Genomic DNA, 24,387 nt, shown 5'->3' on the forward strand with positions numbered 1-24,387 from the left:
AGTCGAACTTTCAGTATTTGGTACTAACGGTGTAATTGTTTTTAGGCCTACATTTTTCTCAACATTTGAAAAAAGTATTTCAAATGTATTCTCAAAATGTCTCTTTATTCTCTATATTCCCTTAATACTCTTCTGTAGCAGCATACAGGGAGTAAGAATCATGAAATCCTGGTCAAAATTGAGCTATTTTAACTTTTGTACACACTGTTGGGTAGTTCAATAATGCCATAAAGAAATATTTGATTGTTGGTTTCATTTTTGATATTACTGACAACCCTAAGAGTAACACATTTTAACTCATTTGCAGGCCCATCAATCTATGAAGCATGAACAGCTTTGTTACATGGTGTTATGCTCTAAACCAGAGGTGTCAAACTCAATTTCATCGTGGGCCACATTAGCATTATGGTTGCACTCAAAGGGCCGGTTGTAACTATATAAATATACATATAAATTATAAATACATCATATATATGAAATAATGTATTATATTATATTATTGCCTCTACATTGGATTATTATCGGATAGGGTAATAACTTCATAATTAACTACGTCTGAAAGCAGAAGTCCAGGGCAAATAATTGCAAGTCTCTTCACTGTGCATGTCACAAAATGAGATGCATTGTGGGACATATTGTTTATGGGCAACATGCTTCTGTAAAATAAGATGGAGCTTTATTAATCCCCGTGGGGAAATTCAGTGGTTTAACAGCAACAGGGTGAGATTGAAAAACAGCACAGATTCACACAGATTAATACAATTAAGGATAAATCAAAGATAAAAATGTAAAATGATAAATAACTATAAAATGAGAAATTAATTAAAATGAACATATATAGATATACTGTAAAGTAGCATGTAACCGTATAATAAACGTATTATATTCTTTGCAAGCTCTTGCGGGCCACATACAATGAAGTCGTGGGCCGGATTTGGCCCCCGGGCCTTGAGTTTGACACCCCTGCTCTAAACCAATTAATGTAACTTTCCATCAAGATCCGACTGTTTTGCAGAAAGTCAAAATTGTTATAATGAACTATAGGGAAATATGCGAGTGCAGCCATAATAAAAAAAGATGCTTCTTACATTTAAATGTTTTGTAAGATTTCCCACAAAGTGGAAGACATGTTATATAAGCGAGTTGAAGGAAAATGCAAAGGAATTGACATGGTGCACACTGGTGCTATTGTTATCCCCAAAAGAGGAACGCCTGTGACTCAGCTGTCTTCGAGAGAGGGAGGCGCAGCTGTGACACCTCCTCTTAAAATAAAAATGCATCATGTCTGACCTCATTCAACAGATGCCATAATGGAGCAAAAGCCACGACAAACCACTATGGCTGAACACTTATTCTGACCACTCCCAGAAACAGCAGAGGGAGGGATATCTTTTTTCACGTTGGAGTGCTGAGCTAATCCAAATACCAGTTCTATGGGGAGAGGGTGTGGTGCTTCTGTGTGAGCTCACTGGGAAGTCTGTGTGGTTGTCCTGAAGCAACAAGTCCCCAAAGACCACATTGTCTACTGCGTGTCATCTAGACATTTGGTAGAATAAACTGGAGGACTTTTCTGTCATTTGAGCTGGTTTTTAACACGTTCTGCTTTGCTTTGGAAGGAAACAAAGCATGCAAGGTGTTAATTAACAATAGTAAATAACATGTATCGGATACTGTCCAACCCAGCCTAGCTTTCTAATTTGTGCAAACATTTGAGAAAAAAAGCCATTCTGGACAATTGACTTGTGTATATATATTTCAGGGGTGTTAAGGAGGTAAGAATGGAGAAACCAGCTCGAGTGTGCTAGAATTTGAAAGTATTCTAGCACCCTTCCTTACAGAGCCCCTCCTCCAACACACACAAACGCGCACATGACCAATGAGGGCACGAGATAAGTTTGTGCACGAGATGGAAGGCTGACAGGCAGGTAGGCCATCCAGTTATCTGCCGCGGGCCGAGGCAGATGATTGGTCGTGCTTTTTACAGCGCCACGGCTTCCACAGATGAAATATTTGTATTTATTGTCAAAGCATTTCATGTATTAATTGCTATCTGGACGTTAAAGGTGGGGTAGGTAAGTTTGAGAAACCGGCTCGAGATCGCTAGAATTTGAAAATACACAACCGGAGAAAATCTGCCACTTCCTTATAGAGCCCCTCCTCCAACACACACGAACGCGCACATGACCAATGAGGGCACGAGATAAGTTTGTGCCCCGATGGAAGGCTGACAGGCAAGCCATCCAGTTACTTTAGCCGGGCCGGCTAATACTTTTTACAGTATTACGGCTTCTACAGATGCATTTTTTTTTATGGATTTGTTGTCAAAGCACTTAAGATATTCATTGCTATCGGGATGTTTAGAGCATTCCATGGAATATAGCAAGTGTATCTCGAGCCGGTTTCTGAAACTTGCCTACCCCACCTTTAAGAGCATTCCATGGAATATATCAAAAAGTGTTTCTGAAGTGAATTACCTACCCCACCTTTAAGTACATTTGCTCAAGTACTTTACTTAAAGGGGCCCTATTGTGCTCATTTCAGGTTCATATTTTGTGCCTGTAGTCTACTGCGACATGTATCCATGCTTTAATGTTCAAAAAGCTCTTTATTTTGATCATACTGCCTGTGCTGCAGCACCTCTTTTCACCCTCTGCCTAAAACGAGAGCCCAGTCTGCTCTGATTGGCTAACTGGCCGGCTCTGTTGTGATTGGTCAACCGCTTAAAGATGCCCCACCCCTTAGTCAATCAAGTACAATGTGTTGGAGAAACAAGAAGAAAGAATCACAAAATACAAATATGAACACAATCTGTTCTCTTTAAAGGAAAACACACGTTTAGTTTCAGTATTTATTATTTATTTAGTAGGTCATGTAGTAAAAGCAGGTAATGGTAAGGTGAAAAGGATAAAAGCCGTCATACTGATTTGTATATGTCCATGTATTTCAAGTCACCAAAACCTCATCACAGAAAGTCTGCAGCAGCGCTTGTCGTTTCCTCAGTGCCGATAAAAAGGGTCTGCCGTTGCCCCTCGTCATTTCTTCTGGAAAAATCCCATAATTGAAGCTTGTTTCGATCCTTTATTTGCATTTGCGCTATTTTTCTTCTGGCTCTTCTTCTCGTCCGGTTTGCTCGCAGGTCGTTTTGCGGGGACGGGATGTTTCGGAGCTGGTTTCGCGGCCTGGAAGTCGTCTTCTGTTTCAGAGTACGACTCACTCTCATAGCCCTTCTCTGTCACTGTGGGGGGACAGATGGAATCAGAGGGGGTTTAGGCTTAATGTGTGTGTTGGTGCTTATTAAACTGCATTATGTCAACATGTGTTTATCAGATCCCATTATATACACTAAACTAGATTATAAGGACACAACAAAATTAAATCAGAGCTGAAAAACTTGATTTATTCTCTATAAATGAACTGTTTTGAAAATTGAGTAATAGTTTAAGAAATTATTTTGCTCTTAAAAAGTTTCTCAAATGTAACTATGAGCTTTTATTCAGTAACTCAATAATAAACCAAATATAATTGAGTTGTTGGTCAGATAAAGTAAGCATGTTTAAGACATTAAGTGGGGGTTGCTAGGGTTACAACTTTTCTTACATTTTATAGAGACAGATATTTGGCAGATTATTTGATAATTAAATAAACATTTCTCTTACATAATATCAACAACTTAAAAGATTTAATTTTTTTTGTCTGAGATAACAATCGATAATCCTATTCCAAATGTCGTTATGAGAATGTATTGTTATACTGGTATCTTATGAAAATGATCTAGAGACCTTTTAAAAATACGAATTCTGTACAATGTTGGTGAAATTAAAATAACATGAAGTACAACTTGTTTTCATACCCATGCATCCTTCTTCATCTAAAAAGGTACGAGATTTCAGGACTCGTCGTCTCTTCCTCGTCTTCATCTCAGCGTCTCGCTGCTGTAGCAATAAAAGAAAACACGTAATTGTTATGTATTCAGTGTGATATACACAAGCCCCCGGGAAGTGCGCCGGACTCCGAGGAAAATATTCATTGTAGCCAAACGGCAGTACTACACTTCCGTTTCGGTCGATGGGCCCGGAAAGACTTTCCCCCATTGACTAACATGGAGAAAGAGACGTCTGTAAATCGTTGGATTTTTTTTTTTAAACTAGATAAAATACCCAGTATGAACATTTGTATAGCCCTTATTAAAAACATTCGGTCCTCAAGTTGTAAAATGTGCTCATAACGTTATTCTGAGTTATTTTCCTCGGCATTATGTATGTGCATCTGAGAGTGGGAGCTCGGGGGGCGGGGCTTAAGGGGCAACTGCACATGCTCTGAGCGCACAAACAGGTTTTTCTGCTCTGACAGCCAGGCATGCTGGGTAATCTGTGACGTTTCGCTCTCTCAAAAGTTGGGCCATTTTGTCCTCATGCGCCAATGAGCAGCTCTCATAGGAAAGAACGAGGCCCCGCCTCCCACGCTGTATCCAGTTCTTATTATACATCCATGGGTAGACATAGGGGACATTCAATCGAGAGACTATTAGTGGAATAAATGGATTTCTATTACCTATATTTGTGTGTTACAGTAATCACGTCAACACTACAATAATGAACTCTTACACGTGAATGTGAAACAGCCTTGATCTCCTTCTTAGGACTCGGCGACGGTTCTCTCGTTTCCATCTGCTGCGGAGAATCTGGAATCACTGAAGAGGTGAACAGATGTTAGTCAAGTTCTCCTTAAGGGCTTTTGGAAATTCCCTCATTTAATAAACATTAAAGGGGAAACTATTCCTTCCTGCCGTCAACTTTCCCAGTCATTTGCCATTTACATCGAGGCCTTTTAACTTAAACGATTATATTAAGAATGACTTAAAGTGAAAGTAAACCTCTTACCATCTTCATCGCTGCTGTCTGACACGGGCTTCTTAATCCGGCGTCTCTTTTTCTTGTCCATTTTATCGTCTTCGCTGTCGGATTCCTCGACTCGCTTGGTTTTGCTAAGAGGAAGACTTTAATTTAAATATATTTATAGGCATAATTACTTTGGTGAACCAAGTGAATGAATACTTCTTAATATAAAAAAACGTCAATATTTGTACAGTACATTCAATTCAAAAGGAGACTTGTTCTCGTCTCCAACGTTTTGAGCAAAAGATATCGTGTTATGATACTAGATGTGATGATTAGGGACATCGTAATATTGCACGAGTGTCTTTCCCTGGTTTTAAAGGCAAAATAAATGATGTATATCTTTTTAACTCTCAGACTGCTCTCGCTCTTCTATTACTTGCTTCATTATTGATTCCATGATGCTAATGATTCTTTTTTATTAAACTCAATGTTGAAATATTTAGCAAAAGCACCAAGAGTCAATCTACACTATCGTTACAATATAGATGGAGGAATTCGCTAAACAATATTTGAGATGTCTGACTTATCTCATATCACCAAGTCTTACACATTCAATACTTTCTTCTAACCGAATCCTCACACACCTCCTGGACTCTTTCTGGGTGTCTTTAGGTTTTGGCTTCACGACAGCAGCTTGTTTTTCTTCTTCTTCGGGCTGCGGACGTTTCTGCTCAACTGATGAAGACGACGGAGGAGCTTCCTCCTGCTTCACAGTCTTTTCTGGTTTCTCTGAAGAAAGACAGAGTGTTCGGTTGGGAGGGTCAGCACACCAACACAACAGCTTTAAATACGTTTCTCATCCATAACGTCAGTCTTATTGTGTCAAGCCAACGTTCCTTGTTTACTGAACTTGCCTGGATACAAAGAACACAAACAATGTCATTTCTGTTTGGATGTTTACTCTTGGGTTCATCTCAGCAGTGAAGAGGGCTTACCTGAAGCTGAGGCTACAGGTTACAATTTAAGTCATTTTACTTAAGGCGAGACACCCCAGGTGAATAGGGTAATCTTTTTAACTTAAAGGTATCAGCTTGAAATTTCTCCAGTTAATTACTTACAATAAGGAAATTGTTTTTTGTATTACAATTTTTGTGAAATAGCATGTTTAAATATGCAAATTAACCATTATCTCATTAAATATGCACATATTTTAACTAGGGCTGTCAAACGATTAAAATGTTTAATCAGATTAATCACAGCTTAAAAATTAATTAATCACCATTCGAACTATGTCCAAAATATGCCATTTATTTATGTATATTGTTGTGGGAATGGAAAGATAAATGAAAGAAGGCGGATATATCCATTTAACAAACAGTATCTATGTTTATTATAACATTTTTCTGCATGTCAAAATGAAAGACAACCCACACACCTATCAATCATCAAACCGTGGGGTCTTAATTCATTACGTGTTGATCAACGGGGGAGTACTTCAGGAAAGTCGACAGAGGGAGGGGGGGGCGGCGGCGGCTAGTGGAGTACTTCGTGACCACAGTGTGAACGTTGTGATCAGCTGTTTTAGCGTAGTCTCCCTCCGCAGCCGGTTGGCGTAGTTTTGGCACAGTTCCGTTGCACAGACCGACGTTAACAGCAGCCCTGTCTGTGCACACGGAGACCGACTCTTTCGTCCGGTGATCGAACCGCCTTCTGGAAAAGCTTCACAAGTACGTCGGTACGCAAATGCGCTTTGTGACACAAGTGACGGTACGCATTTCAGATTACGCGCATAACCTGCGTACCAGTTATGTGCACCCCTGTACCAGAGCCATATTATTACTATTATATGGCTCTGCCCTGTACTACCGCAAGAGTATTCTCCGTCGGGACTTCCTGCAACAACACCACGCCGTTATCAAAGATGTTCTATTGAGAAGACGATCACTACGTGACAAAAGTTTTCAAAACCGTGGCGACTGAAATCAATCTTACAAACTGCTGTCTGTGCACTTTACTCCGCGCGAGTTGGCAGACTTTATTTTGCTTACTTTAACATCATTTCTCATGGTGGGGCTAAGCCATTTCTTGGTATGGGTGTAGCCTACCCCAGCCATACCCTGGCGCTGCCACTGGTGGCACCTATGGGGCGGGCCATTCTGCGCATGCGTTAAATGCGTTAAATATTTTAACACAATTAATTCAAAAAATTAATTACCGCCGTTAACGCGATAATGTTGACACATTTCAGGAATCGAAATGTGAACTTTGGATAAAGCCAGGTTCAAAATTCTTAGTCATATTAGCATTTAAGGCTTTTACAGAAGGGATATTGGATATCTCTTTTTATCACTCCATAAATCAGAACATACTGTCAACAGCCCTGAAATATCAATTTTCGCCATGTTTTTAGGTATACAATGTTGTATAATTCAGGTTATGAATTATATATGAACAAACCCTTCTGTAAAAGCCTTCATAATATTGATAGGAATATAACTGGAAGGTTTGGTGTCTCTACGTGCTACTGAAGTTGACATTTCGAACTCGGAGTAGGAGAAAAAACTCATTTTGAGAAAATGACCTTTAAAGATTGCAGTGAGGCGCTAGCTAAACCCTCCTGTTCTCTGGATGACAGCTTGCGCATCGACGCACTCCATGAAGGTATTTCATGTTCGGGGTCATTTGTTTTTTGTATAACCTTGCTTCGTGCAAGTGACAATTGTTGTCGTGTTCTCTGTGAACGTTTTTTTCGCCGTTCTTTTGCCATTTTGAGATTTCAATTTCTAGCGGAAAGCTAACCAGGAAGTGTTTTAGCACACCACGTGACGCATCTGAACGAATCACGTTGTCAGAAATTGACAGCAGCCAATGAGATTTCATTTCTTGGTTTAAGACCCCTTTGTGCTTTCACGATTGGTTGCTGATACAAAGGAAATGATCATATTTGGATCCGATGAGATTGTGCAGGAGAGACAGCTTTCCAACGATATCTCTGTTGACATGGTGCACACAGCGGTCGCGGTACTTTATGTTACGTTAGAATGCTAACTTTTGGTGAATTTAGGAGAAATCTACAGACGCAAATAGACAAACTATAGTAAAAATAAACACTTAAATGGGTATTTTGTACGTTTTCCTTCCAAAAGCCTGAAAGAAAACATGTTATGGAATCAAAATAGCACAAAATCTCAAAATTGACCAGTACTTGAAAAATGATGTTTTTGCCTGCCGTGTCTCGCCTTTAACAAACATTAACTATTATAAGACATCGATGTATATGAAATCTTCCGCTTGAGAAAAGGGGCCCAGACGCATTAATAACACATCTAGCATTTGAGACAAAAACCCTGAAAACTAAAGGTTTCTAACCGAAACTCTCTCCTCTCCCAGGACGCACGTCTGTCCGTCCTGGGAGAGGGATCCCTCCTCTGTTGCTCTCCCTGAGGTTTCTCCCATTTTCCCTTTAAACTGTGGGGTTTCTCTGGAAGTGTTTCCTTGTACGATGTGAGGGTCTAAGGACAGAGGGTCTAAGGACAGAGGGTGGCGTTTTTCTCATACTGATATTCTAACAATCTGTGTTGTTGTATTTGCTGAAAAGTGTCTCTACTGTAGGCTATTTTTATTATATGTACCGCACTTTGGCTCGACCAAAAATCGTTTATAAATGTGCTATATAAATAAAACTTGATTTGATTTGAAACTACTCAATGGTTCCTAAGCATTGGTTCATTTGTCTAAGTGAGTCAAACCCAACGTTTTAATGGCATGTGTCCAACACCACAAGGCACACACGCATGTTAAAAGAAGTACACGTATCCGTCTAAACACATGAAGTGACCTTGCATGCCAACTGCTTTAAAGTTTCTACATCATGTTTCGATTTGTACTTTTTGTGAAATAAATTGCTGATGTTTACGTCCGTCTACAAAAGATGCTGCCTCAACTTACATCCATACATCTTGAATCCAACAAATTATCTTTCCTTTTTTTTTTTATTATGGAAACAGAATAATATTAGAAGTAGCAGAAGTAGCTAGAAAAACATTGCACTACGGTTTGGACAACTATAAAAAGGTGAAGGCAATACTCACTTGCTGCTTGACTCCCAAAGAAGTTCATCATCGGATTGGCTTTTACAGCTGGCTTGCTTTTGGGGGCATCATCCTAAAATAGCAACACACACCAGTAAAGTCGCAACCCCCCAGCATATTGCAGTGCAGAGACCGGGTCAAAGATGTTGACATCGTGGAAAGAAATCACAGCTAGACAGAACGGTTTGCTGTCGATGGTCACCATTATTCCAGGTGATACCACAACTCTAGACCTCTCCAAGTAGCTGTCCACACTCCATATTTAGGTCTGTTCGGGGACTTGAACCGGCGCCCCTCCGGCTCCCAGTCCAAGCCCCTACTGACTGAGCCTCGAGTGGCAACTCTTACGGTTATTTCTCTTTTTCACCAATCTGTATTCATTTCACTGTAATTGTGTTTTATTTGGATTACATTTTGTATTTGCGAATGAATCATCCAAGGATCCATCCAACGTACCACAGGTGCTTCCTCCTTCTGCTCAGACTTAACGTCTTTGCCGTCATCCTGGTTCTTAGAAGAAGTCTTACTCGCAAACATTCCCATGATGCCTTTCTGTGGCTTGGTGGAAGGCTTCGACGCCGGATGAGCACTCCCGTTCACGGCAGACTTTCTGCTCTCAGGCTCCGGGGAAGGAGCTCTCTGGATTGCTCTCGTGTGCTCCACGGAGGACACGGGCACTGCGCCGGCACAGCGGATCGCACTGTACCTGCAGACAGAAGGGAGAAGGTAGGAACAATGCAGAGCGTTCCTAAACACCGGTATGATGAAACAGATGTGCGGCTGGGTTAGTTTATTCACTAGCTACCACTTCACTAAACTACGGGACGCATTGAAGTAGAAATTACTTGGAGGAGGATGTTCAAAAAGGTAGAATGGAATATATACAGTGTATATATTTTGTACTGTTTTAATGAGTACCTAAAACAAAGCTCTCGGCAGGCTAAAAATAAAATAGCCTTTTCCTATTTGTGTAACACAAGGAACATTTAATATACCGTAAAACAGGGTGTGATGCCCCTGTGGGTTCACCTGGAGAGGGTGTGGCTGTGCTGCGTCCAGCCTTGATTGCAGTAACTCAGGGCACCTGGGTCTGGTGCCCTGCAGCTATTTAAAGCCTCTGTTAGGGCTGGGCGATTTTTTCTGTTTTAACGGTTAATTTGCATTTTTACTTTCCTACGGTTTGTGAAATGGCTGAACCGAAAAATCGCGATTTAAAACATTTCTAGACTCCGCAGATTTGTTTTGCTTTAAGGGACTCCGTAGTAGCTTACTCTCTCACTTTCCAGAACGCGCACAAAACTCAGCCACATTGCCTGTGACTCCCCGAAGAGATCCTGCATTTTAGCCATGCCTCATTTCGCTCCATTTGCTTTTTCCAGCGCTGTTTTTGCAGGGGGCTGATTCTGTGAGCTGCAGGCAGCTGACCACGCCCCCTTGCAGGAGAGGGGAGCTTTGAGATCAGCTGCTGGGCTGTCAGAAGAGGGGGAGAAAAAGAGATCTCCGTCCTCCGTGTTTTATTCTTATAGAAGTAAGAAGAGAAGTAATGGGTCAGAAACCCTCCTTTTTACGCAGCGGTCCAGACATAGACATCAAACGGCGACACATATTCAGTTGGCAGTTACTTTGGCATTAGGGCAGGGATATCTAGACACTTTCCAATGAACTTTGACATCATGAATTGTGCTACTTTTAAAGCAAGCAACGATGTTTTCAAATCTGTAATCAAAAAGCTCCTCAAAAACGCTATCGAAGCAGTTCCTGCCGTTGCTATGTTAGTTCAAACAGTAACAACGGACTACTTTTCTTAGCGGATGCATGTCAATTTAAATCAATACATAAAACTATTTTTCTAAATCCATAAAAGCATTTCAATTATTATTGGGAGTCATGTCGTTACTTTGTTGAGAATGTGGCCATGTGTAATAAGCGGGATAATGTGCACATTGCATAATGTGCCTTCATGCTGATCTAGATCCCTCCGCAAAAAAAACGGCTCGTTCGCGGGCGAGAGCCGGCTCCCGTCGTTCACTTAAAAGAGCCGGCTCTTAGAGCCGACACATCACTACTGACAGTGTCGTCTACCTCTCAGTCAAAGCAGGACAAAATTGAAGCTGAGCTGTCATCCTATTTGTTGTCGTCTGAGACAGACCCTGATACAGACCCACTGCAGTGGTGGAAGCTACATGAAGCTAACTTCCCAAGACTGAGTAATCTGGCCAAGAAATATCTCTCCATTCCTGCCACAAGTGCCCCTTCGCTCGGAGAGGGTTTTCAGTAGGGGGGTAACATTGTAACATGCCAAAGAGCATGCCTCAAGCCAGTAGACAGGCTTGTCTTCCTCGCGAAAAACCTGTAGACAACTTCCTAGAAATTTAAAGGGATGTTATTTTGTTTGAGGGTATTTTTTTATTATTCATTTCATTATTTATTATTTGTTGTATTTCATTTTACAAGTTTTTTCAGGGATGGCCTAAAAGAGATTTTTTTTGATTTGTTCACATAGGCCTAGACTACTTGGTAATCTCATTTATTTGTATTGTGTTAATAATACTGTTTATTTTTAGGCCAAATCGCCCAGCCCTAGCCTCTCTGTCTCTCTCTGCTGTTCCCCACAGGCCCCCGGTTTGGTTGAGTATATGCTATTGTTACTTTACTTTGTGCACCTCAACACTCTCACACATACACGTCCATGCAACCTTCGCCCTGCATTTACACTACTGATACCACTGACGTCCACACCTCATGCTTTCCTTATTTTGAACTTCATTACATTTGGTTAATTTGAATGACTTGCTTAAATAAACATATTTCATTAACCGTTGCTATGGCGTGTCTCCTCTTTGTTGTGGCCTTTTGAGCCAGGTCATAACACCGGGCAATTCAAAGTGCTTTACAGAAAACATTTACACATAATGCAACAGAAGCACATCAAACGACATTGAAATGCAGTTATTAAAAAGCAAAGAGAATACAAATGAAACATCTGAAATAGAATAAGACGGGAACAAAATGCATTGCTCTAAAGACCCCGATTGCTCAAATGTTTATAACAGGGAAATATGAAATGACCCATACTTGCTGCAGTTCTTCATATTGTCCTTCACGGCGTCATAGTCCACGCTGTAGAGCGGGCCGCTGTCTTTCAGCAAAGCTTTCTGCACACTGTAGACGTGGACACTGACTATCAAGCTCATCTTGGATTTGAAGTCTGCAAAATGAATCACACCCGAGGTTAGACGCCTTGCCTCTCCATAAATAAACCAACACACTGAACGATCATTAAAAAAAATAGGAACGTTTTATTTGGCACCTTCCAACTTGTCCTCTTTTATAACCGACACCTTGTGACTCTGCAAGGAAACAAAACGGCAGCAAAACTTAATAAAAAAGTTCTGACATTTTGAAAAAGCCAGAAATATGCAAATCACATTGTTTATTTATAGTTTTTCTCACCGCTTGGCCGTTGTCCACACACTTTCCTGACACGAGGTAGGTGGCATGGAGCTGAGCCGAACTCTCCTTCCTCCTGTGATCCAAATAATGGAAGAGCATTCTAGAAACGAGACACATACTTTAATTGTTGGTAAATTAGTATTGTACTTAATATTAATAGTATTGTTCGGGACTGAGCGAAATGCATCTCTGGGGTTAACACTGAATTATTAGCCTTGTAATTTATTATTAACAATATTTTATTTTAAAAAGTGTATCATTTAGACCAGCGGTTCTCAACTGGTGGGTCGCGACCCAAAAGTGGGTCGCGGACCCGTTTTGAGTGGGTCACGGATGTGTGAGTGAAGAAATACAAATACACATTACACAATGGGAGCTATCTACCCTTACCCACAATTTAAAGTATCTTGTTTTTTTTAGTATCTCCTCTTTAAGATGTCAGAACAAAGTGAAAAACAAACAATGGCATAAAATATTATTAATATGTCCGGTAGCTAGTAATAGATTTATTTATTTTCTTCTCAGAGTACCAATATGCATAGTTTATGTATTTCTAAAAATCTCCTGGGGGAGAATCCCCCCAGACCCCCTGCTGGGGTTGGGTTTTCAGCACGCGTGCCTTTTTATATAGTTCAGCTTTGATTCCATCATCTCATTAAACCTTTTTTAAAAGCATACTTTAGTTCTGTGAAGGGATATAAGGGATATATGCACTGTACTTCACTTTTATTAATATTGTATGCTGAAAAGCTTATATTACAGCACGATTTTTTGTTGAATAGATTTGAGTGCTTCAAAATGTTGGGTCGCGATGTAGTGACCAAGTAAAAAGTGGGTCCCGAGGCCTGACCAGCTGAGAACCACTGATTTAGACTACATTTTGGATAGTTATTGTACAGCTATTGTGGCTGAAGACTTTTCTTTTTGCCGCTGCTTTTAATCGAACTATTCATATCTTAACTGCACCGTAACTTTTATTCATGTATTTTTTCTTTTAATGTTTATTATCTTTACTTTTTAAATGCCATTTTCTTAATGTCTTGTGTTGAAAGGCGCTGTATAAATAAACTTGCCTTGCCTTACAGATGTCTGGGTAATTATTAACACCGATATTGAACCTTGCGCTTCTTTCAATTTATATGTGTCATTGCCTACCCGGAAGTCAAAACCTGGGAAGCTCGGTGGGGATTTGGTTTTCTTTTAACTCAACATAGGTTTATTTAAGAAGTGTGCATAGTTTATTTCATAGTAAAACATGTAACGTCGTCCATGGTACTCAAATGGTCGGTCAAATAATGAGTTTCTACCGGTTCCATTATGATGCAGTGACTGTGTTTCCAATGACCGAGTATACATAGAAATATCTTGTGTTTAACAATCAAATGTATGACCATCAAGACTTGTCCCTATTTCTGCTCATTTTATTCCAACACAAAAGAGAATGACCGCTCACTGTTTGGCTGTGTTGACATGGACTCCCAGAGTGAGGCTCAGCCATTTATAGGTCACCTGGTCAACAAAACAAAACAATGCAACATTAGTGTTAAGATTCACTTCGCACATGCACGAGACACCCAAGAGAAAAACAACTATGACTATTTACCAAGAATCAAGATGCAAGGCTTTATTGTCATTTGTACATAGCTACAGTGTAGATAGATATGTCAATGAAACTTAGGTCACAGGCTCCTCCAACAGTGCAACATATAGGACATAGAACAACAACAAATACAATAGTGCAAGTAAACACAAATAAAATAGAATAGTGCAAGGAGAGTCTATATACAAGTAAATGGAATATGATATAAATTAGATAAATAACTTGTACGTTGCAAACAGATGAATGTTATGGGTGTTCTTTCAAAACGTCAGGTGTTTAACAGTCTTATGGGATGGGTGAGATGAAACTGTCCGAGTCAAATTTCCACATTTCCTTTTCTTCAACTGTTGTATGAACAACGGCGGTTAACGTTTAAATGGTCAGACTAACTGCAGCATTTACTAGCTAGTGATGGCCAAATGTGCACGTGGCAAGTAGGTTTGTATCACTCACTCGCCAGAAAGACAACAAACAAAATACGTTTAATAATTCAACAAAGGTAAAATGTGAACATTCACTATTAATTTGCTGGCACACAAAAAGGTGAATAGTATTTCTGTTAACATCTTTAACCTGTTAACTAACTTAATGGCTGTATTTTTTGTACTTAACGGTAGTATTTTTGAAATGACAGGGTTCGTGTATTTCAAAACACAGCCGTTGGCGGACACATGCAACAACATTGAACTGACACTAGTTTTAAAAATGTACGTTTTGATCAATCCAAGCGATATTTTTCAAAACTATACATAAGCCGAATTAACCAAAGCCCCTTAATAAATCGTTACACGGTGTATGAAACGCCATGATTAATAAATACCAAGCCTAAAAGCAAAACAAACCGTAAACTAGCCGTTTTTTTAATGCAGTTCAGCGGCTGCTCATATCGAGGTTAACTCGGTTCTTACGTTGGCATTAATGTTAAGAAAATAAGACGTGATGAAATAAAGAGTACACTCACTATCTTATCCTGGTCATTGACATATTCGTCGATGTTATCCAAATAAAGCTCGTCCATTTTGTCAGATTATCTGTGGATGCGTTGTTGAGACGATTTAACTGCGCGGGAAGGCCGTTTATTTACATCCGGTTAAATGTCCCATGTCTGTTCCTTCTTCCGGTGGGATGAGAGGCTGCAGGGCGCCCTCTGCAGGTGAACACCGGTGTTGTGCTGTAGATTGAAGCGCATGGGGGACGTCATTTCAGTTATTGGGCATTTCGTCTAGTTTTCTGAGCAGAAGAACCACAGAAATGATTTACTTTCTCTCTATTGAATGATATATTTCCCATCAGATTAAACACCAAACGGCTGGAAAATGATTGTGCATACATGTAGGAGGCGCATTTTCGTATTGGATTATTATTATTTTTTTAACATGTAGGCCTACTCTGTTATTATGCCTCCTTCCTATAGATAATGAAATGATAAGATGTCCTATTTCATAAAACATTCTCTGTTGTTCAGTGACTGATACATTATAATAACCACGAAAAAACAAAATGACAAGTAATGATACAGCATAATATGATATAGTCAGACAATCTGACACTGTCATTTCAAATCAAGCCTGCCAACGAATTTGTTCAGACTGGCTTTTCTCACTTTAATTGTGTGTGTCTCTCCCTGATCGTCTCCCTCAGGTGCAGCCTCTCCCTCAGGTGCTCCCAATCCCCAATTAGGGCCTGCACCAAAGGCTGAGGAAACTTCAGTCTCTCTCTTCCTTCTCCTGCGGGTGTTCTGTGCAGCAGTGTAGTATTTAGTTGTCTATGTGGGACGTGCAACTTGTAGTGTTTTGGTTTACTGTTGTCTAGCGATGGCGAGATGAAGCCTTATGAAGCTTTGCAGCAAATCGGTTCACTAAAAGGTTCATCTCATGAGGCTTCATCATGGGCACCCTGTTGGTGAACAGGTGTAAAACAGCCACATATTATTTGTAATCTTTGACATACTCAAAATAATTATACAAAAGTGTAAAAGATGTCAAATGTATTTATAATCCTGTATGAACAGAATTTTGCACCAGTAAGTGTTTTAAAATGCCTGTATATAATAATAAAAACAATCAATATAGTATCTTGTTATATCTATACATAAATACATTTAAATGCTGCCTTCTATAAAGACAAAAGAAGCAATATGTGTTGGAAAACTGGAAAAGAAGAAGGGTTTAACTTGCCAGAGGGCAGTGAATGTGCTTGTTGTGATTCATGGAACAATTGTATTGGTTTTTGTTTAAAAAAAATATTTGTTTCGGGCTTAGGCAATTTATTTTCTTTGATACAACTTCTCCTGCCTTTGAAAATACCCTTTCACACGGGACCGAGGAAGCAGGTGTGCACAAAAAAGTGACTGCAAGTGTATACAGGTTGGGATACACATGTTTTTGTGTCTGCCAGTAGTTCAGAGGGTCCTCCAAGCGTCCGATATTTGGTTCGGCCAGGTACGCTGGACTTCAACAGTTGCGTCAGCTGTCGCATTCTTGGTCTTCCTGGACAGCTTTACAGTCTGATCCAATTTATGCCACAGTGTGTTTCCTGAAAAGTACAGAGAGTATCAGTGGATTTAGTAATTACTTCAAATTGCTTTAATATTAATACAATGACCTGGGGTTTCCTGTTCAGGAGGTTGAGATGGAAGGGCCCTCAAGTCCCATCTGTTTGCCAAGGCGTTCGGCCCCTAAATCGATCTGTTGTTTTGTCTGTCTGACTTTTGTTTTGTTATGTTTGTTTTTGCCCTATTAGTTGTAAAGTGACCTTGGGTCCCTTGAAAGGCACTATATAAATCCAAGTTATTATTATTATTATTATTATTATTTTCTTGGGGCACGGCTTCAGGTGTTCGGATTAGTGCACCACATTCAAGCCTTTGTGTGGCTTCTGCAGCTTTTAAAGGGCTAAACATTCCGATCAGTTTGAAGCTAGGGTCCAGCAGCGTTGCCAATCACATGATGCTCATTGATTGGAGCCTCTCTCTTAGCTGCCTTAATAATCAAATCAAGTTTTATTTATATAGCACATTTATAAACGATTTTTGGTGGAGCCAAAGTGCTGCCTGTACATATAATAAAATTAGCCTACAGTAGAGACACTTTACAGCAAATACAACAACACAGATTGTTCAGAATATCAGTATGAGAAAAACGACACCCTCTGTCCTCAGACCCTCTGTCCTTAGACCCTCTGTCCTTAGACCCTCACATCGTACAAGGAAAAACTTCCAGAGAAAACCCACAGTTTAAGGGCGGGAAAAAAATGGGAGAAACCTCAACCTAATAGATGTTCTCCCATTTCTTTGGCCACTGCTACTGCGGTTTTTGCCATCTCCTCTTGAAGCACTTGCTCCAGCATTTTGAGGAGAGGCACAACCTTGGAACCAGATCCATTTTGTCTCCTCAGAAAGCTCAATGGTGGCATCATTGAATCCAGACGGCAGAGAGAGGCACCCACTTATGGTGGTGAACTCCGCAGAGGTCAGTGTGGTGATTTACGTGTTCAAACTGATGGCGCACCAACTGGTTCTCTGAGCATGTGATAAGTGCTGTTCCAGCGGCTCTCCGCCTCTTGCCGCAGCTTCAGTGTGGGCCTTCCCAATTGCTTTTGCACCGATACAAGCTTCTCCTTTAAAAACAAATTAAAGATGTATTTAATTGTCAAATAGCAGTAACATAAACATAGCATTATTATTCATTACTAACCAATGTAAGAAAGGTCAAAGCACATACCTTAGCAAGGGTGCTGCTCCTGAAATGTCCCACCAGTTTATTATTTTGCCTTTTTTATTTTCGGGCTAATCCTGGGTGGGGATTCAGTCCCTGTTGGAGGCAGGCGTTTCAGCCGCTGATGTTTGCCTTTAAAGTCGCCTCGAGCGGATAGGACCGTAGGAGTTTGTGGTAGGCAGGACCTGGGGAAGCTTGTTATTTGCCCGACTGGAGTCAATGCTTGTGTCGCATCTGGCATCAATCAGATTGGACTGTTGTTGCGTGAGGTGGTTTATTTGTAGCTGTCGTTGCAAGTAAGCTATAAATGGTTAGCTGTTAGCATATGGTGGTAGATAGTGCAGCAGTGAGAGTGTTGTGAATTAGTTTGTGTTATCTTTATGACGGGTACTGCTTCTGATAATGGAACAGAGCATGAATTAACACTCTGCTCACCTCTGTATTATACCATCCATCCTCAGACCAATAATCTGTATTGATTTGAAAATTGGTGGAATAAAACTATTTCCTCAATTCAAATAAGACTGAAATTAATTGAACATAGATTCTTCATGATAGATGTAAAGCCACTATTAAAAAACACTTTCTCTACCTTGATCTGCGAGGATTCTTTTTGGTGTTTCAAATTGATACAAAATGTTAAGAATGCACCCGGTCTCTTCCTCTGCCGATGTCTTGTCTTGAGGGGGTATGCCTGTGGCCCTTTGGTCATGTAATCAGTCATCACACAGACATCCTGGTACAGGTGCCCATCTTTTGTCATTGCCAGCTTCCCAATCAAATCCATCCCGACAAGTTTGAAGGGTGGTGTGACCGACCAGAGACGCAAAGAGCATGAAGTATTCTATTTGCTCAGGTTAACTCGAGGGTGTGATCATTCGTCACTAAATACCATGTTAGAGGATCCTTTATAATCATCCTATCGAGCTTACATACTTCAAAAATAATAATGTGTAGTATGACTTATTACTCCACCGCCTGTTTTATCACAACGGCACTGGCTTGGCATTCAGTACATTGAGCCACCTTAATGCAGGAAAATAGTAATGTTATCACATCATTTAAATAGTTCCTAGTAAGTATCCTTGATGTCATGTTTGAATTTATTGTCTTAACATAACAATTTAAGGGGAAAGAAGTTCAATATAAGCATCAATTCCTCTTGTATTTCTGCGCTACCATTGTCATTGTACAGTTGTTGCTCCAAAGGCCACCATCAGGCATTATTGAGTGTAACAGATGTGTGTGGACTGAAGTACTTTGTGGATATGAGAAGAGCTCACCCATTGATCTTTGTCTCTGCACATTCTGGGTCAGAAAAAACGTTTGGAGATGGCATGTCTGGATTGTTTTGGCCCCTGTGGGGCTGGCATGAAAGTCGATGAAGAGGCCGTCGGCTTCCTCTGAACCACAAACCACTTTGACTTTCTGAAATGTGCCTGTTTTCAAAAACAAATATCCACCTGTTAAAATCAACACAGATTAGTTATTGTATTTTTGTGTTAAAAAAAAAAAATGCAGATGTGTAGACAGTGTGACTATTCAGCTCATTCAAGTTGGAGAATATGTACCGTACTTTTCGGACTATAAAGCGCACCTGCATATAAGCCGCAGCAGCTAAATTGTCCGTCTGTCTTGCTCTCGTTCTGTCTCTCGGTTCCACTTTTACTTTGGCGCGCTACCTGTCTCACTCTTTTCCGGCCTCCAACTTTTCCGAGAGGGGTCTGCCTGCAGACCTCCACTCTCAGGACACCTCCACTGTCAGTACAGGAAGTGCACGCTAAGAATTCCAAAATAAAATCACCACTATCAGTACAGTGCTACTTTCCAAACAGGAAATGCACGCAAATACAAAATAAAATCACCACTATCAGTATACAGTCTATGGTACAGTGCCACTTTCCAAACAGGAAATGCACGCAAATACAAAATAAAATCGGATCGTGACACTTATTATCTATATATATATATATCTATATATATTTATTTATATATATAAATACGACATCTTGTATTTTAGTTACACCCGCTAGACAACAGTGACAACCGTGTTTGCCGGGTGCACCGTGGCAGAGGTGGGGAGGTTCCAGCTGGGACCCGTGGGACCCCTGGACGGTGCGTCTTGGTCACGCTTCATATCGGCCGGCACGGAGGCCCTCCGACAGTGGGTCGCGTTTGCCATTCGATCAGTGAGAGGAGAAAATGCAACAACAATTGTCAAAATCCGTTAATATATGGATGAGTGTGGGGGGGGGGGCTGGACACAGGCCGTGGGGCTGTGGGGGGCAATGTCCCCGGTAGAAACCGGGTGAAATAGCCAAAATAATAATAAAACCGGGGAAAAGTGTCCGAAAATAGGCACTCGTGAGGAGGGCAGAGTCCCCTGTCAACTCCCGTTACATTCCTCCATGGTGTCATTTGAGTGAAAAACTTTTACGAGAACCAGGCTGGGGGGGGCAAAAGGGCTTGACCAAGGCCGACCCAAAGTGCACGGTGGGCGGACTCATCACCTCCGTGATGAGTCTCCATTGTTATTTGAAAACTTCCATCAAACGAGTCCTTCGGTGGGCGGGAAAAAAACGCGTCAGAATCGTCACTTCCTGTACTGACAGTGGAGGTGTCCTGAGAGTGGAGGTCTGCACCGGAACTGTCCTGAGAGTGGAGGTCTGCAGGCAGGCTCCCATGACTTTTCCTGCTGGAGCGCCGCTTGAAGGTGGGGGGCGCGGACCGGTCATAGAGCCCTTAGTGTTAAAGGTGGTTAATTTTATCCACTATCCAATCCATAGATTTAGGAGGTTCCCTAGTGGCCGTTAGCTGTACAAACAAAATGGGGAAAAAAGTCGCGGCTTATAGTCCGAAAAGTACGGTATATATTTTTAATTTCTGTTAAAAAAAACCTTTATTGCACTAAACACATTTATATGCATTGTAATCTTATAATGTGGAAATTAATAAACAACTGTGAACATAGTGCAATTCAACTGCAGTTCAACTTTGTTTGTATTTATATTGAAAAAACTATTATTCAATATAAAAGGGGCAACGTTGTACATTTCTCCCCTTCAGTGTCATACTCAGTGGCGGTTCCAATTTGACTGGGGGGCCAGTTATTTTCTGAGGGGGGCCAGTTATTTTCTGAGGGGGGCACAATAAATGCAGGACGAAAAAGAGAACTAGACAGTATGAAGTAATTGCGCATAAGAAAACAATGCAATACAGTTATTGGTATTTCTTTCAGTACACTTATTTATTTCAGATAGATCTTATAGTTATTACTGTTAGCTTCAGCTTAAGTTATTGTACAATGTTTGCACTAACACCATATCATATTTATATAAAAATAAAGGCAATGAACAGTTACATCTCTACTTTACATCTACAATTACACGGATACAATAGTTTAACTCACCTTCAATGATCGTGGTACTCTCTCGAAACGTAGGTTTCAATCAGTCTTTCTTGGATGCAACAGCCTCTGATGATCCGAGATGAAAAGTGTTTGTTTTTCGCGCACTTCAACCGGACAGTGGGTGAGTGCACCTCTCTAATGGGTCCTGAGTGCACCGCTCTAATGGGTCCGACTAGAATGACGAATAACGTTAGTTCCGTCTATTCCGTCATTCAATAAATTGTGTAATAAATCATATATTTTTCATTTTTTTCACTTTTCATTTTTAGGGGGGCCCCCTGTGGCCCCCTGGCCCCCACCTAGAACCGCCCCTGGTCATACTTCGTGGATCGTCGTCATATTACATTTTTACGAGTTTTCGAGGCACCCTGGGGATACTCGCCTTTTTGTTTTATAATTAACTAATTCTAAATGGATTTCTGGATCCATGTCTACGTGAGACATTCGGTTAAAAGGTTGAGACATTCCTGTAAAAAGTCAGATGCTTGTGTCAAGGGAAAGCAAGACTAAATACACAGAGGTAATCACAAGACACAGCTGGAGAGGGGAGGGGGAACACAGGCAGCAGGTGAACACAATCAGACAATCACACAGGAGGGAAAACACAGAGCACATTCAGACTTGAGACAGGGCGTGAACACCTTCGAAGTAAAACTGAGTGACTGTGATAGTTATACATCCATGACTGTGACAGTTCAAAATGAAACGGAAAACAAACAGATCATGATAGACGTCTTTTTTAGTAGTTCTGAGTAAAGGTGAAATAACTTCTTCACATTGAGTTGTTTTCGTATAATTTAGATGATGATGTATACTTTCTAATATTAAGAACACTACAAAAGTATTATTGGCATTAGTGTTGTAATTAGCTTTTACAAACCTATCAAGTGTGCAAATGCAGAAGATACCACACACGTGGACAATTGGGGTGAGGCTCGAAGATACTCTTCCTTATGTTGTGTAGGGGAATAAGCAATGTGTGCGATGTTGGAAGAATTTAAAACACTTGGCCAGGAAAGAAGGGTCATTCTATTCAGACAGTAAAATAGAAAAAGAGAACGGACTTGGTCGGCATGCAAATACAAGGTCAAATACTTACTCAAAGACTTGTACAGATGTAAATATTTCAAGCGAACATCCATATTTAACAGAACATGGACAATATTTTCTTTTTCTTCTATAACTTTTCTTTCAAAATGCTTACACTGGAAGATCCTCACAGTAATCAGAAAGTCTCCTATTTTGAATGTGTTGCATAACTCCCCATATCTCCTCTCATTCTTTATACAGTTGCCCTCGTATAAAGACATTCCAATTACCCCCAAAAATACTTTGAGCATGTCGCAGAACTTTAAATGAACTGGTACAACTCTTGCAAACAGCAAATACATTTAGATCTATATGACGGAGTATCAATCGTTTGAACCTTGACATTTTGTACTGTTCTGAAATGTTTTTTTTGACATTTCTGTTCTGAAAAGTATCAACACACTGTCAACGCAATCTGTGTCTTTTGAAGAAAAATAATCACAATGCTACTGGAAGTTCCTAAATTGGTTAATCATTAATAACCACTGCTTTTCATTGGTATTCATTGGGAGAAGCGGTGCAGCAGAAGGCACTAATAAATGGAGAGGAATAGACTCCACTGTGCTGCAGGGAAGATATCCGCTGCAGTTATTAGTGCATAACAACACGGTCAATATACATTTTGAATTATAATTGGCAGCTGTGACAGAGATGTTCAGGAAGGACAATGTGATGTATGAAACCTTCGCTGACCTCATCATCAATTGTATGTTTTCCAGACAAATCTCTGGTCAACATGGAGGCAGCTTCCCCCCAGCTCCACTGCTCGTCATCATCGGTCTGCATCGGCTGAGGCTCATTATGAGATGGAAAGGAGGCTAGTGAGACCGCGCATACATCACTTGTTAGCATACATCTTTTTCAGTAGCGTATAGACATATGATAATGAGCAGAGGCATAAATATTGATGTTGTGCATGATGTTCGTTGACAAACTAGAGTCGATTTATTCTTAGAGCAAACGGTAAATCAAAAAAAGTTAGAAGCAGTATTTTTGAAATGAATAACAACAAAGGGCTATGCTCATTTCAGGTGTATATCAGTATGTAGTGTCTCTACTTTAAAGAGTCCTCTCCTGCTGATGTTCAGGTGTATATCAATATGTAGTGTCTCCACTTTAAAGAGTCCTCTCCAGCTGATGTTCAGGTGTATATCAGTATGTAGTGTCTCTACTTTAAAGAGTCCTCTCCTGCTGATGTTCAGGTGTATATCAATATGTAGTGTCTCCACTTTAAAGAGTCCTCTCCTGCTGATGTTCAGGTGTATATCAGTATGTAGTGTCTCTACTTTAAAGAGTCCTCTCCTGTTGATGTTCAGGTGTATATCAGTATGTAGTGTCTCTACTTTAAAGAGTCCTCTCCTGCTGATGTTCAGGTGTATATCAATATGTAGTGTCTCCACTTTAAAGAGTCCTCTCCAGCTGATGTTCAGGTGTATATCAGTATGTAGTGTCTCTACTTTAAAGAGTCCTCTCCAGCTGATGTTCAGGTGTATATCAGTATGTAGTGTCTCTACTTTAAAGAGTCCTCTCCTGCTGATGTTCAGGTGTATATCAATATGTAGTGTCTCCACTTTAAAGAGTCCTCTCCTGCTGATGTTCAGGTGTATATCAATATGTAGTGTCTCTACTTTAAAGAGTCCTCTCCTGCTGATGTTCAGGTGTATATCAGTATGTAGTGTGTCTACTTTAAAGAGTCCTCTCCTGCTGATGTTCATGTGTATATCAGTATGTAGTGTCTCTACTTTAAAGAGTCCTCTCCTGCTGATGTTCATGTGTATATCAGTATGTAGTGTCTCTTCATGTCTTCATGCTTTAATGTTCAGAAAGCTCTTTATTTTCCTCATACTGTTATAGTTGGGATCAAAAAGGTACATCTTATCTTATCTTTAAAATGCAGTGAAATAAAAAAAGTATTTGGGGAATAACATGGAAATACTCAAGTAAAGTACAAGTATTTAAAAATAATACTTGGGTACATATACTTTATTACATTTCACCACCTCCAACCAACGACGCGGTGAAGGTCAGACTCAGGTTCACTGCTTCATAACAGCCCAGATGGGCAACATAACAATAACGTTGAGAGGTCTCCGGGGGCTCCCATTAATGCTGCCCGTTATTGTAATAACAACACAGCGGAGGATTCCTGGAAAATGCAATAACCTTTACAACCTCAATCATATCAGAGAAG

At 40.4% G+C, this 24,387-nt stretch overlaps 1 protein-coding gene across 2 annotated transcripts; it reads right to left on the reverse strand.

The window, feature by feature from the left end:
* Nucleotides 1-2,844: 2,844 nt before the first annotated feature.
* On the reverse strand, nucleotides 2,845-15,082 carry pold3 (polymerase (DNA-directed), delta 3, accessory subunit). Of its 2 annotated transcripts, none has more exons than XM_034104528.1 (12): nucleotides 14,944-15,082; nucleotides 13,836-13,891; nucleotides 12,383-12,482; nucleotides 12,240-12,279; nucleotides 12,005-12,137; nucleotides 9,386-9,635; nucleotides 8,930-9,002; nucleotides 5,483-5,627; nucleotides 4,881-4,984; nucleotides 4,605-4,690; nucleotides 3,851-3,932; nucleotides 2,845-3,235 (listed from the first exon to the last, which is right to left on the reverse strand). In XM_034104528.1, exons 1-12 carry the CDS (start codon nucleotides 14,998-15,000, stop codon nucleotides 3,033-3,035), a joined length of 1,329 nt encoding a protein of 442 aa, XP_033960419.1. In that variant the 5' UTR covers nucleotides 15,001-15,082; the 3' UTR covers nucleotides 2,845-3,032. The 2 variants fall into 2 exon arrangements, with proteins under 2 accessions (XP_033960419.1, XP_033960418.1); XM_034104527.2 differs by having other exon boundaries at nucleotides 4,881-4,996.
* Nucleotides 15,083-24,387: the final 9,305 nt, after the last annotated feature.

This window comes from Pseudochaenichthys georgianus, chromosome 17, assembly GCF_902827115.2.
Source record: "Pseudochaenichthys georgianus chromosome 17, fPseGeo1.2, whole genome shotgun sequence".
Taxonomy (NCBI): domain Eukaryota; kingdom Metazoa; phylum Chordata; class Actinopteri; order Perciformes; family Channichthyidae; genus Pseudochaenichthys; species Pseudochaenichthys georgianus.

Coding starts and splice junctions, on each gene's coding strand:
- pold3 (XM_034104527.2), bottom strand. CDS start 15,000: ATGGACGAGCTTTATTTGGATAACATCGACGAATATGTCAATGACCAG. Junction 12,483..13,835: donor CATGTCAACACAGCCAAACA/GTGAGCGGTCAT, acceptor TCTCGTTTCTAG/AATGCTCTTCCATTATTTGG. Junction 9,003..9,385: donor AGAAGGAGGAAGCACCTGTG/GTACGTTGGATG, acceptor TTGCTATTTTAG/GATGATGCCCCCAAAAGCAA.